This window comes from Colobus angolensis, unplaced genomic scaffold (assembly GCF_000951035.1).
Source record: "Colobus angolensis palliatus isolate OR3802 unplaced genomic scaffold, Cang.pa_1.0 Scaffold139, whole genome shotgun sequence".
Lineage (NCBI taxonomy): Eukaryota > Metazoa > Chordata > Mammalia > Primates > Cercopithecidae > Colobus > Colobus angolensis.
The window spans coordinates 3,481,032-3,495,991 of record NW_012114477.1 but is presented as its reverse complement, the minus strand read 5'-3'; the positions used below and the strand labels follow the sequence as shown (position 1 = coordinate 3,495,991).

At 44.8% G+C, this 14,960-nt stretch overlaps 1 protein-coding gene across 1 annotated transcript in view; it reads left to right on the top strand.

The window, feature by feature from the left end:
• SEZ6L (seizure related 6 homolog (mouse)-like) overlaps positions 1-14,960 on the top strand; it is a 117,267-nt gene that overhangs the window by 28,153 nt on the left and 74,154 nt on the right. The window contains exons 6-9 of the mRNA XM_011934853.1: positions 4,129-4,294; positions 8,792-8,958; positions 9,881-10,075; positions 11,902-12,040. Of these exons, the coding sequence (XP_011790243.1) occupies positions 4,129-4,294; positions 8,792-8,958; positions 9,881-10,075; positions 11,902-12,040 (667 nt within the window). The remainder of the gene's footprint in view (positions 1-4,128; positions 4,295-8,791; positions 8,959-9,880; positions 10,076-11,901; positions 12,041-14,960) is intronic.

Below are 14,960 nucleotides of genomic sequence, written 5' to 3'. Positions count from 1 at the left end.
CATAAGATCAATCTGGCTAAAGTGCAGAGAAAATATCAGGACAGGAGGCTGGGGCAGTGGTCAGAAACTGTACTGCTCAATGTCTTGAGAAGACAGGTGGACTAGGCAGGAGATATCTGGAAAAATGTAAGCATAAGGGTGATCATTCTGACTTCTATTTGGCAAAAATGATTGAGGGTGGTCAGAGTGGATCCATGGAAATCAAGATGGGCAATATCTACTATTTCATTTGAACTCAGGGAGATAAGATTACCACTTTCATAGGCAAAGAGAATGAGGCTTAGAGAGATGAAGTAACACACTTGAAGTGGCAGAACTTAGTTCAGAACCCTTCTCTCCTGAGCTCTTCCCCTTACAACTTCCTTACTCAAAATGTGCTCCTCAGACTAGCAAAATTATTAGAAATGCATAATCCTGAGCTCCATGCAAAACCAAATGAATCAAAATGTTCACTTTAACATGTCCCTTGGGTGACTCATGTGCACATTACACCTGGAGAAGCACTGGTCTGTACCACACTATCCCTGCACCAGTGGGCACAGCCTTGGTCATCTTCAGCTCTCAAGAGAACAAAAGCCTTTCAGAATTCTCAAAAGTCCTGATGGTGGTTGAGACAGCATAGGTTGCCCTGCCACCTACTATGTGCCAGGCTAGGAGCCGTGTGTGAAGAGAATATTGGAAATAATAAAACATAATTCCCACCCTCCAGTTATTCATAGCCAAGTGGAGCTCAAAAAGCAAATGAGAGTTAATGATGAATTCCGAGATTTAATTGTTACAGTATTGTTCCCCCAAGGCCCTCCAGAATTTTTCTTTCTTTTTTTTAAACAAAGATAAAAAATCGAAACCATAGGGCAGTTGGTCTCCACGCCTCTCTCACATTAATTTTTATCTATGTGTGAAATCAGGGAGGAATTAAGCTTCAATTTGTGCTAAGAAAGATGGATGGGGAGCCACGGCTGGCAAATTGCAGCCAAACAGAGCCATCAGTCGGCTTAATTAGGCAAAGAAGGGAAGCAGAGAAGCTGCAAACGATCAACGGCTTGGGAGGACAGATGGCCAGAGCCCCCCACCAGGGACAGTGTCCTCCATCGCTCAGCTCCTGAACCACAGGGCAATAGAGCTGGCTATGCTTTGAGTGCCCACTCTGTGCCAGGAATGGCACTAAGCGCCCTGTACCCATCATTTCATTGATTTCTCACTACCATCCTATAAGGAGGGTGGACTTATCACCATTTTACAGTGGGTAAACTCACGTGACTTGTCTTAGATCCACAGCAGCTAACTGGCAAGGTTTGAACCTAGGCTGGCTTATTTCACAGGACAACCTCTCCTCTAGGACAGAAAGGCAGCCTGGAGAGAGAAATGAACCTAGTTTTCTGTCTGTGGTCCTGAAAGAAGTGTGGAGCTTCTTGGCAATGTCTTTGCTGTAGGTCACAACACAGTCTGGAGCAGAGAGAAGAGTTATCCACCCTTCTCTGCTACCGCAAGCCCCGTTCAGTCATACTGTCATTCAACAAACATTTAATGGGTACCTGCTATGTATCAAGCTTTGAGCTGATACTAGAGATACAAAAAAGAAAAAATATTCATTCTTTCATTCAACAAACATTTTATAAAGCATCCACTATATTCCATGTACCTTTCTGGATTAACAGGTTGTCATAAATAAGACAGACAGCGGAGTAGCGACTTCAGTAAGAGATACTGGAGTGAGGCAGCCTGAGCTTGAATCTGAACTTCTCCACTTATTATGTGTATGTCCTTGAGGAAGTGGCATAACACCTTGAACTTCTTTTTTCCTATTTTGCAAAATTAATGGTTGTTACTCAATAAATATTTACTGACCACATTCTACATACCAGGAGCTCTTCTGGTTGCTGGTAGTATGATGAAAGCAAGCAAACAAAAAGTGTCCCAGCTTTTGTGGAACCTACAAACACCTTAGCCATCTGTGAGATGGCTCCAAATAACCTGTCCAACTTTTGCTTCCTCTCCTATTTCTCTGAAAATGAAGGGGGAACCAAGGGTTCTGTGCTTGGGAAGGAAATATTTTCCAAGCTCCTTTGATCCTCCTAAAAGATAGAAATGGCTCCCAATGAAACCCTGGTCGTGGTGTAGGACCCAATCATAACCCTGGGCTATACTTCACATCCCTTCCTCCTGGACTGCCTGCAACACTCGGTGAGAGGTGTCTGCTACCCACCAGCTCTCCTTAGAAAATTCAAAACTGGCTGAGTGCAGTGGCTTACGCCTGTAATACTGGCATTTTGGGAGGCCAAGGCAGGTGGATTACGAGGTCAAGGGTTTGAGACCAGCCTGGCCAAGATGGTGAAACCCCATCTCTACTGAAAATACAAAAATTAGCCGGGCGTGGTGGTGGGCACCTGTAATCCCAGCTACTCAGGAGGCTGAGGCAGGAGAATCGCTTGAACCCAGGAGGCGGAGGTTGCTGTGAGCTGATATCGTGCCACTGCACTCTAGCCTGGGCGACAGAGCAGGACTTTGTTTCAAAAAAAAAGAAAAGAAAAGTCTCAAAAAGAAAAAAAAAAGAAAAGAAAAGAAAAGAAAATTCAAAATTGCTCTCCCAAATAGTACATGAGAAAACAATTTCCTCAGAACCAAATATTTCCTAAGAATTAGAGTAAAAATAAGAACACCTTCTTGCTTGTGAACTGGAAAGTGTCCTTTCCAGTGTACAAATCACTTTTTAATATTTTTCATTAGATTTTTATGATAAAAGTAATAGATGATTCTGATAAGAAATTTTTCAAAAATAGTAAAGTGTAAGAAATAAGAACAAATCACTTTTATATTCATGGTCTCAATAGATCCTTGCAAATAGCTCATTAAAATAGGTATGGCACACTATTTTCTAACCGTTTTTTTTCACTTAAAAAACAGCATCTTCCTATATGCTGAAGTATTCTTTGAGAACATGGTATTTAATTTCTGAGTGGCTGGAGTGTATTTACAGTTATGCATTACTTAACGATGGGGATATGTTCTAGGAAATGCATCTCTAGGTGCCGTCATCATTTCGTCAACATCATAGAGTGTATGTACACGAACCTTGATGGTATAGCTTACTACACACCTAGGCTATATGGTACAGCCTATTGCTTCTCAGCTACTAACCTGTACAGCATGTTACTGTGCTAAATACTTTGTAACACAATGGTATTTGTTTATCTAAACATAGAAAAGATACAATAAAAATATAATATTAAAATCTTATGGGACCACTGTCATATATGCTCTTTGTTGTAAATTGAAATACTGTTATGTGGCACATGATGTATTTCACTAAACATCTGTGAGTGGACATTCATCTTGATTTTGTGTGTGTGTGTGTGTGTGTGTGTGTTGTTTTTCATTCTTAGAAACAAGATATCCTCATTCCTAACTCTTGGTGCAAATCTCTAAATCTTCTTATTATAATTATCCAGAACCATGTTTACCAGGTCAAAGTGTTTGAGCATGTTTTCTAGGCTTTTCACTAAATCACCCTCCTGAAAGGTCATAACAGTTTGCATTCTAACCAGTTATGATGAGAGTGAGCCTTTCCCATCACCCTTACCATCTCCAGATTTTATGACTGCTTTTTATCTTGGCCAATTAGGTGGATGAAAGCAGAATACAGTTTAGATTTGCATTTCATTTTTTATTAGTGAGGCTGAATTTTTTCGTGCTTACTTAGTACTAGAAATATATTTCTTCTTTTGTGAACTGCCTGTTTATATCCTTCTTGATTGCCATTTTGTGATTAAAAGTCAAGGCACAGCCAACACCATAGAACTGTCATTAAATAGCAGTCATTCCTTACCATGAAATACACATGTTGATGGTTCCAATTGTAGAGTGAAATCTCCTGTCAAACAGGAGGATTTCCTCCTGGGAGGACAATTCCCTTCCAAGCTTTCTCTCCCTGCCCTGTTTCCTCCCGCTCCAGGTCTCTGATGTTTCACCCTAGGCAAGGGGCAGGGGTGGGGATCAGGGGAGAATGAAACACTCACTTTCTTCTCTCTCTCTCTCTGTCTCTCTCTCTCTTTTTCTCTCTCTGTCTCTCTCCTCTCTCTCTCCCTCTCTGCTCTCTCACATTGCCCACCCACCCCTTTCTGGATCCAGCTCCTTGTGGAGGGACAGTGCACAATGCCACCATCGGCCGCGTCCTCTCCCCAAGTTACCCTGGAAACACCAATGGGAGCCAATTCTGCGTCTGGACGATTGAAGCTCCAGAGGGCCAGAAGCTGCATCTGCACTTTGAGAGGCTGTCGCTGCATGACAAGGACAGGTAAAGCTCTGAAGGTCCACACCCAACTCCATTTCCTCCTAGAATATTAGAACATGGCTTGGGGACTTAGAGTCTTGAAATCGCTGAAGTTTTGACTCACGGAATTCAAGAAAAGAAGAGCTGGGGTGGATGGCAAATATCTTAGACACCATCAGCTTCAATCTCTTCCTTTTACAGATAAGGAAACCAGGGCATGCAGAAAGAAAGGGACCTGTCCCAGCTCACACAGCAGGCTAGGGGAAGAGGCAAAAAGGGAACTGCCCTAGTCTTTCTCTTGCACACCCCTTTCTGCAGTTGAACAAAAAGGGAGTACGTATTGATCATCTGCTCAGTACCCAGCCATATATTAGGCTCCATGGAGAACAGGAAAGAAGTAGAAAATATTAGTTTCTGGCATGATAGGAAATTGAGAGGGAAAAACTAGACGTATGCACATGAAAGAACTAGGGAGAAGTTACCAGGCAGTATCTAAGCAAGACTGTGTCTGTAGAATCTTAATAATATGCATAGAATCCAGCATTATACAACTTTAGTATTCTGGGATCTTATTCTAGAATATTTGGGGATCTTATTCTAGAAATTCTGGGGTCTTATTCCAGAATATTCTGAAATATTCTGGGATCTTATTCTGGGATATTCTGAGGTCTTATTCTAGAATATTATGGGGTCTTGTTCTAGAATATTCTGGATTATTCCGCGATCTTATTCTAAGATAGTCTAGAAAACTAGGACTTTAGCTGCTTTGACTTGCTGTCTTGAATTGGGTTTCCTTGGAATCAGACATGGTGATAAGAATGTGAGAGGAAGTAGTTTACTGGGGAGCTGATCCTACTAAGCACTAGGAGGTGCATGGGAAAGTGAGATTGTGAATACTAGTTGCACTAATAATCAGGTGACTGCTGGGAAAATTGGGATTCTGTCCACTGGAGACCTCTGGGCAACTGTGTTGAGCATACCTCAGAGTGGACCTGTTGGAAGAGTGAGGGAGCTGGGGTATTTATGCACCAGCTCCCATTCATCACTGGATGACAGATGCGATGAGGAGCACTAACTATGCCCAACATCAGCTGCCACCCTTTGAGCTGGTTGAGTTGACTGATTCTCAGACATTTGTGGTCGGAGGCCAGCAGAAAATGTGGGAGCAGTTGACTGCTGAGGATTAGGAGAGGGTAGGGCACTGGCAGTGTTTATTGCACTTCCAGAATGCCCCCACCTTAGAATTTTTGATCTAAGAATTCTAGTGTTTTGGCTTCTTTGATGGGTCAAACCTAGACTATCAGGTCTTTAGGTTGGAAAGACTTTTTTTAAAAAAACAAAAAGACAACTGAATAATTTTCCCATGCCTCTTGAGTCCACTTCCGTCTAGGCAGTTCAGCTTTATCCAGAACAACTCTATATCAATAAATTGCTGCTTTAAAGTGTAAGGTATCAAGCAGGGGCTCCCAAACATGGCTTTTCAGCAGCACCAGAATAATAACCTGGGGAACTCTTTAAAAATCAGATTCCCTATCCTTTCTTCTGGAGACTCTGAAAATCCAGGCATGGGAACCCTTGGTGAAGGACCATTTCCAAATCTTAGACCTCAGATCTGCCTCTTCTGAGGGGTGCTTGAGATGAGCCAAGCTTAAGTTTATACTAGACAACAAGAATTAGCAGAGACAAAAGACAGCATCAAAATGAATATTTTCTGCAAGTTGTTTAAATCCTGACAAGTGGGCCCCCCACTGGCACTGGTCACTAGTAGTTTCTCTGGGGTCCTGCAAAGATCTGTATGAGCTGACACTTACCAGGAAAAAAACCAGCTTTCAAGTGTATCAGTAGGAAGAGAAGTTTGTAGAGTTCATCAAGGTTTAAGGTCAACACACAAACAAAAACAATGAAGACACTACTCTCTGGGCCAAGAAGAAAAGAGAAATCATTTATGTCTGTCCCATGTACTTTATTGAGGGGAAATGGCTAAAATACCACAATATGTCAGTTGCAAGAACTCAGAGCTAGATAAGACTCTACAAAAGAAATAAGACTTTGACCTAAAGTCAAAATGGAAGGAGACTGGATAATGGATCCAAAAAATACAGAAGGAGGAGTATTCCAGGCATGGAGAATTGGGGGATGAGCATGAAGATGTAGAGGAAAGAATTAGTAAATTTATTGGGGAGCTGCAGCAGAAGTTCTCATCGGAATAGGAGGAAAGAGAGCTGGGAATGTAGACTGGGGTTATATCCTGAAGGACTTTGAATGCCAGGCTACTTTTACAGGCAATAGAGAGCCATGGAAGGCTTTTTAGTAGAGGAGGGACATGAATAAAGATTTTAAGATGATTTTCCTCCAAATGAACTCTTTCTAAACTCGTCTCATAACATGCCCCATAAAAAGTGAGTTCTATGGTCAAACATGTCTGGAAGACACTGTGCCCACCCTATCTTTGCCTTGAAAGGTCCTAATATGTAGTAGCTAACAAAGGTACTGTTAAGTCCTGCAGGAAAAAAAATTTAATTTTTATTTAATTCAGTATTTTGCAAATCCATTTGACCATAGACTACATAAGAATTTGAGAGAAAATACATTACTATTGCAGACATTCTAGAAAATATGGTTAGAAAATTGCTGGTTTTAAAAGAGTAATAGACTATAGAGATTTTGAGATCTTGAAGCTTTCCTCCAGAGCAACCCTCTTTGCCAAAAGCTCCTGTTCTTTGAAAGAGGTGTCCCAACACACAGTCCCGAAGATACAACAGAGTCATCAGGAATCAGAAGACTATGTAGCTGCCCCTTCCCACTCCTGGGATGCCCCCTGGACTCCACCGCAGCCCCCATCCTTGCCTCAGCCATACTGGACACATAGCGAAAGAAACCAACTGTGGCTCCAACATTTATACATCTTAGTGACATTAGAAATTCATCTGGGCAACATAAAATAAACTATTTTTATCAGTCAGTAAAAACCTCAAAGGCTTAAAAATGTGTGTTTATGACTCCATAAAAGAAACTTATCTAATTTGTATACTGTTTTCTTTACCACTTTTGCATAATTTCTTTAAAAAACCAAGGCTGGCAAGGAGTCAAGTTCAAATAGCTTTAATAACAATAAAAATAAATACCCAACATTTGGTTTAACACATTTTATTTTTCAGGGCACTTTTTATTTTGAAATATTCTCAAAGCCCACCTGTAAGATAGGTCAGAACGACAGTATGGTCTGGTCCCTCCTTTCACAGTTGAGGACACTGAGGCTGAAAGATGTTTTAAGACTTAATGTTAATCCAGATGGGGAATTGGGAAATGGGAATTATGACTCCTGACTTTCCACACAGTGCTCTTAGAAAATGGGGATCAGAGACAGAGCCTAGCGGGGGTCAAATGCTTAATAAAGAAAACTTACCTACTGTGCCCTGTTAATTTTTTTTTTTTTTTTAGACTGAGTCTTGCTCTGTCACCCAAGCTGGAGTGCAGTGGCTTGATCTCAGCTCACTGCAATCTCTGGCTTCCAGGTTCAAGTGATTCTCCTGCCTCAGCCTCCAGAGTACCAGGGACTACAGGCACACGCCACCATACCTGTCTAATTTTTGTATTTTTAGTAGAGATGGAGTGTCATGATGTTGGCCAGGCTGGTATCTAACTCTTGACCTCACATAATCCACCCACCTTGGCCTCCCAAAGTGCTGGGATTATAGACATGAGCCACCGCGCCCCATACTCTGATATGGGTGCAATTGTACCCATTTTACAGATGAGAAAACAGAGACTCAGAGAGGTGAAGTGTTCTTGTGCAAAGTGACATGGGTCAGAAGTGACAGAGTCAGGACTCACACCCAGGTCTGCCTGACTACATAAGCCACCCTTTCGGCAATGAGATTAGTCCATTAATTCCAACTTCTCAATTAATAATAATAGTCAACATCAATTCATTAGCTCATCGTTTGGTTTATTGCATCATATACATTACTCTCCCTACAACCTCGGAATAAATCATAAGGAAGCCAGGACACGCATTTAGTCCCATCGTACAGAAGAGGAAATGGGTTTGATAAGATGACACTTGTCTGAGCACATAAGAGACAAAGTCAGGACTGGGCATAGTGGCTCACGCCTGTAATCCCAGCACTTTGGGAGGCTAAAGCAGGTGGATCACCTGAGGTCAGGAGTTCGAGACCAGCCTGGCCAACATGGTGAAACCCTGTCTCTATTAAAAATACAAAAATTTGCTGCGTGTGGTGGGGCACATCTGTAATCCCAGCTACTCGGGAGGCTGAGACAGGATAATCACTTGAATGTGGGAGGCAGAGGTTGCAGTGAGCCAAGATCGCACCATTGAACTCCAGGCTGGGCAGCAAGAGTGAAACTCCATCAAAAAGGAAAAAAAAAGAGGCAGAGTTAGGTTTGGGATCGGGGAATGAGGCTCCAGAGGCGGCAGTCATAGCACACCCCTTCCTCTGCCATGTCAGTGACCCAGGAAAATCTGTCAGTGTCCCTCTGTCTCTCTGCTCCCACTACCAGGATGACAGTTCACAGCGGGCAGACCAACAAGTCAGCTCTTCTCTACGACTCCCTTCAAACAGAGAGTGTCCCTTTTGAGGGCCTGCTGAGCGAGGGTGACACCATCCGTATCGAGTTCACGTCCGACCAGGCCCGAGTGGCCTCCACCTTCAACATCCGATTTGAGGGTGAGGGTCCCTGGGGGATTCCCCTTCTCTTGTGGGGTTGGGGGTAGCCTGGGAGCAGGGAAAGCATGGAGAGATAGAAATCTCAGCTGCGAAGGATGTGGGAAATCCCGTGGCCATATGGATCCTTTGGTTTCCAAAGACAGGCTCTTGGTTTCGTTAATAATAATGCCTACCATTAGCTGTGCACTTACTACGTGCTCAGTGCCTTCTGTGCATTGTCTGCTTGGATTTCAGCTTCTGCATCATGTTTGATCCTCATCACACTGAAACATTAGAACTGTTATTCTATCTGATTTTCGGTGAGGAAACTGAGGTTTAAGAAACTTGGGTGACCTGCCCAAGACCACCAGCGAACAAGGATGGAGTTAAGATCTCTGTCCATCCTGTACTGGGGAACCCTCAAGCTCTGCTCCACTCCACCTAGTAGACCTCTTATAATTCAGCCACTTCTTCTTCCAAGAAGAATTTAGCAAGAGCCCCTCCTGCCGAGACCCTGACTCTTGAAGAAGGGATTCGCTGGGCATTTCATGTATGTTGGGGGACTTCCTGTTCTGGCTTTGCCAAGAAAAGTTGGCTTTTATCATAGACAACCCTACAGTTTCTGGTGGCAAAAAAAATCAGGGCTCTGAAGAGCCTTCTGTGGAATAGGATGTGGAAAGGTGTTAAAACACAACAACTCCACAGGGTGGAGAAGACAGAGATTCTTATTCCTATTTTAGATTTTTTTAAATGAAGCCCCAAGGAGTCAACTGGGTGGCCCCAGGGTTCTCGGTACATCGTCTGGAACCAGGACATGTGATTTGGTCTTGTTTTCTTTGGGGCTTTTCTAAACAGCACAGGAGACCCACCTTTTGAAATACAGCACCATGGGGTAGTCCCTGCCTCATCTGAACTGCTGCCTCTCTTTGTTTCCCTTCCTCAGCGTTTGAGAAAGGCCACTGCTACGAGCCCTACATCCAGAATGGGAACTTCACAACATCCGACCCGACCTATAACATTGGGACTATAGTGGAGTTCACCTGCGACCCCGGCCACTCCCTGGAGCAGGGCCCGGCCATCATCGAATGCATCAATGTGCGGGACCCATACTGGAATGACACGGAGCCCCTCTGCAGAGGTGAGCGGACCCACGACACTCTTCCCACGGCACCCCAGGGACCTCCACCCTTCGGATGAGAAGACCAAGGCCCCAGCTTAGAGGCCTGTCCCCGGTTTTCATACCAATTTTAGGATTAGAACCCTTTCCAGGGTTCACTGTCCTTTGGTTCAGGGTTGCTGCAGGTCTTGAGAAAATTACAAAATGGGTAAATTTTAAAAGGTGCGCCTTCCTCCGGGCATAGGTCCCATAGTGCACAGCTTGGTGAGCTGAATACTGCATGGATTTCAGCTCGTAAATACTCCCTCTGCTATGCATGCTTGTGCAGTGCACAACCCATGCAACAACCCAGGGCAGCCCTCAATCTCATTAATAAGAATAATAATAGTTCTTAGTTGGTGTGTAATAATTATGCTACCAGTGCTTTGCTAAGGGTGTATGTGCATTATCTGATTTCAACCTCACCATAGCCTTATAAAGTAGATTCTATCAGCACCATTTGCAGGTGAGCAAACTAATGCTATGAAGTGACCTGCTTAAGAACACACTGAGGGGAATTGGCAGGGACAGGAATGGAACTCAGGTCTCTCTGCTCTCAGAGTACTGTGCTCTGAGCCCCACTGGACAGTGTTGGCTGTAGAGAACCCTCATCTACACAGGCTCCAGTGGACTCTCCTGCCAGTTTCCCTATATTCTTTTTGGCGTTGTTGAGATGGAGACTCGCTTGGCTCACTGCAGCCTCTGCCTACCGGGTTCAAGCAATTCTCCTGTCTCAGCCTCCTGAGTAGCTGGGGTTACAGGCATGGGCCACAACGCCTGGCTAATTCTGTATTTTTAGTAGAGACAGGGTTTCACCATATTAGCCAGGCTGGTCTTGAACTCTTGACCTCAGGTGATCCACCTGCCTTGGCCTCCCAAAGTGCTGGAATTACAGGCGTGAGCATCGCACCCAGCCTGTTTCCCCATATTCAAGGCCGCTGAGCCACCCTGAGCCTGGGTCTCCTGGTAGCACGTGGAGTAATGAAGGGTGCCCTCACTCCTGGCAGCCACAGCCTCAATGGCAGTTGGCGTGAAATCACAGCCTTGCCATGGTGAGGAATTGATCCCTATATTAGATGTGCTGGTTTAACAGAGTGGAATTTATTGGTGCTTTGGCCTCTGCCATGTTGAGAATTTTCCAAAGCGGTAAACACAGAGTGGAATTTAAAGGGCACCTGCCGCAGCCACATCTCTGCTTCTAGTTCAGGGCCGGGACCTGTCATAGCAACATTATCTAAATTATCGAGCAGCTACCACGTGCCAGGCACTGTGCAGCATGTTTGACATTCATGAGCTTAAGCCTCAAAATAACCCAATGAGGGTGGCAGTGGTATTGCCCCCGTTTTATAGAGAAAGGGAGCTGAGGCTCTGAGAAATTACATACCTCCTTTTACAGACTGTTAGTGGCAGAGACAAGATTGGAACCCCAGGACCACCTAACTTGAGTGGGCAGTCTCTTAGCCACTACTCACCCTGCAAAAGAGCAGAGGCTGTTGAGGAGTCATTCTGACCATTCTGAGCTCCATCCTTGGTCTTGAAATAGCAATAGCGCCCCTTAGCCCAACTTTTACCAACTGCCAGCTGCAGGGCAGGCAGCTGGCCAGCTCTCATTTAATCATTACACACACACACACACACACACACACACACACACACACACACATGCTGGCTGCCTGAGGTAAAGGCACCTGTCCACAATACGCAGAGATTCACGGCTGTCTGACTTCATAGCCCACATGGTTAGCCGCTATGCCACATTGACTTCTTTACAAATAAAGTCCGCCTTCCTGCCTGTGTGTCTTTTACAGCCATGTGCGGTGGTGAGCTCTCTGCTGTGGCTGGGGTGGTATTGTCCCCAAACTGGCCGGAGCCCTACGTGGAAGGTGAAGACTGTATCTGGAAGATCCACGTGGGAGAAGAGAAACGGATCTTCTTAGATATCCAGTTGTGAGTGTTTATAATGCGTGGTCCTCTAATTTGGCAAAATTTGGGAGATTGGGAAAGAAATTGCTCCTGTTTTATTCTTTCAACCAGTAGTAACTAAGCATCTACTATGTGCCAGGGACTGTGCAGACAACAGGCATTCCCACAGTGAGATCGACAACAGCAGCACACTCACACACACACACACACACAGAGAGAGAGAGAGAGAGTCCCTATCTTTGGGAAATTCAGTCTAAGGAAACAAATATGAAATGAAGGCATACACAAATAATAAATAATTGCGTACTCTAACTTCAATAAGTGATGTAAGGAGAGGTGAATGGTGCTATGATAGTCTGTAACTGGAATTTGATATAAAGAGGAAGGTCAGAAAAGTCTTCCCCAAAGTTCTGATACTAAAGCTCAGAACTAAAAGATAAGTTGGAGTGATGCATCCCAAATGAACAGAATGTGCAAAGGCCCTGTGGCAAGCATCTCATTTTCAAAGGACCAAATGGCCAGTGTGGCCAGGGAGAGGGGGGCACTGTAACACTCATTTACAGGACTACAGTTGTTTATTTTCCTGTTTGTCTCCCTCAACTAAACCAGAAGGTCCTCTCCACTGGGGCTGGGGCTGACTACCCTCTGTCTCCACAGTCTAACACAGAGCCTGATACACAGTAGATGTTCAGAAAATGATTTCTTGAATGAAAAAAAAATGTTTTTAATGAACAGACTTACTTGGCTGTGCGGCTGGGTTTCTCATATTCACAGGCGGTAACCATTAGATTCTCCATCCAGAATGTTCCCCGCTAGCTCCCCATGAGGGTGACACTTGCAGGGAAGCAGTTACTCTGGGCCAGATGCAAAAGTGATTGCTCTAAACATTTCTGTCTTAGGTAATTCTCACAAAGAACCCTGCCTGGGAGGTCATTAACCGCACTGTCTGAGAAGGCAGCAGAGATGCAGGGAGGTCACCCAGAAAGCCAGCGAGTAACAGGGCTGAAATTCAGGCTTCTGTGGCTTCTCAGTCATGCTCTTTCCACTGCCCCATGTGAGATGGGGGTGAGAAGTGGACAAAGACAGATGGTGGTGTCTGGAGAAAGCAGAATACAGAGTTCCCAGCAGACCCAGGTGGCAGACGGGAGGGTGGTTGGGGAAGGAGAGAGTGCTGAAACCCAGCAGGCTGGGGAAGCAGCACTCACGGTTGTCTGGCTCTGCAGAGGAACCTTGCAAGAGGAAGAGAAATTATTTTCAAATTATTAGTGACTGGCTTTTGAGGCTGTTCCTTAGATGCAGCAAGAGTGTCCTTAAGCTAGGTGCCGTGGCTCATGACTATAACCCAAACACTTTGGGAGGCTGAGGCAGGAGGACTGCTTGAGACCAGGAGTTTGACACCAATCCCAACAACATAGGGGCGTCCTATCTCTTCAAAAAAATAAAAATTAGCTGGGTGTGGTGGCACACGCCTGTGGTACCAGCTACTTGGGAGGCTGAGATGGGAGGATATCTTGAGCCTGGGAAATTGAGGCTGCAGTGAGCCGTGATCATGCCACTGCACTCCAGCCTGGGTGACAAAGTAAGACCCTGTCTCAAAAAAAAAAAAAAACAGTGTCCCCAGAGGCTGTCCCAGAACCTCCTTCTCCAGTGGAGTCAGAGACTTACACAGCTTGAATAGCTGCCCCTCGTGGACTTGGGGTCAGGCCAATCTAAGAAAGAATTCCACCTCCTTCACATATGACTTTGGGCTGGGCTCACCTGTTCTCGCCTCTCTCTGGGCCTCAGTGTTTCTCTCCTGTAATGGGGGTCTTGGAATATTAATGTTTTGTGGCTGCTGGAGGCAGATTTTATGCATTTCTTGCCCATTGCCTCACTCCTCAATAAAGCTCATCCTCGTCTGGGCACAGTGGCTCACACCTGTAATCTCAACATTTTGGGAGGCTGAGGTAGGAGAATTACTTAGGGCCAGGAGTTCAAGACCAGCCTAGGCAACATAGTGAGACCCCATCTTCACAAACAATTAAAAAAACTAGCCAGGCTTGGTGGCACCTGTAGTCCCAGCTACTTGGGAGGCTTAGGTGATTACTTGAGCCCTGGAGTTCCATGCTGCAGTGAGCCAAGATCACACCACTGCACTTCAGCCTGGGCAACAGAATAAGACTCTGTCTCTAACAAAAAAAGTTAAAATTAAAATTGAATTAAATAGACCTCATCCTCTTCCCCTCATTCCTTTCTCTCTGACTTCTAGAGTCTGGAATAAGATGCTTATTCATTCATTCCAAACAAATTGTTTGAGTGTCTACTATAAGGCAAGCATAATTTTATGTGCTAGAAAGGTTCTAATGGTTGTTCCTTCAGTGGTAAAATTCATATTAAAAATTGTGTCTCTTAACTCTAGGGAAAAAAATACTGTGTACCTACTGTGTGCCAGTAGTAGGCTTAGCATTGAAGATACAGTTGTGAGAAAAGCAGGGCAGTCCTCACCCTAGCAGGTGAGGCAGGGAAGAAAGTAAATGCTGTGTGAAAGGAGCAGTGACAAGCAGGTGAGGGCACCTGAGTGAAATCAGGAGGGCTCCCGGGAAGAAGTGACTTCTATAATAGCATGAAAGAGAAGGTAGGCAGGTAATGGGGGGGAAACAAGAATGCCCCGGCCAGGCATGGTGGCTCACGCTTGTAATCCCAGCACTTTGGGAGGCCGAGGTGGGTGGATCATTTGAGGTCAGGAGTTCAAGACCAGCCCAGCCAACATGGTGAAACCCTGCCTCTACTAAAAATACAAAAATTAGCCAGGCGTGGTGGTGACCACCTGTAACCTCAGCTATTCAGGAGGCTGAGGCAAGAGAATCACCTGAACCCGGGAGGTGGAGATTGTGGTAAGCCGAGATCATACCACTGCACTGCAGCCTGGGTGACAGAGCAAGACTCTGTCTCAGAAAAAAAAAAA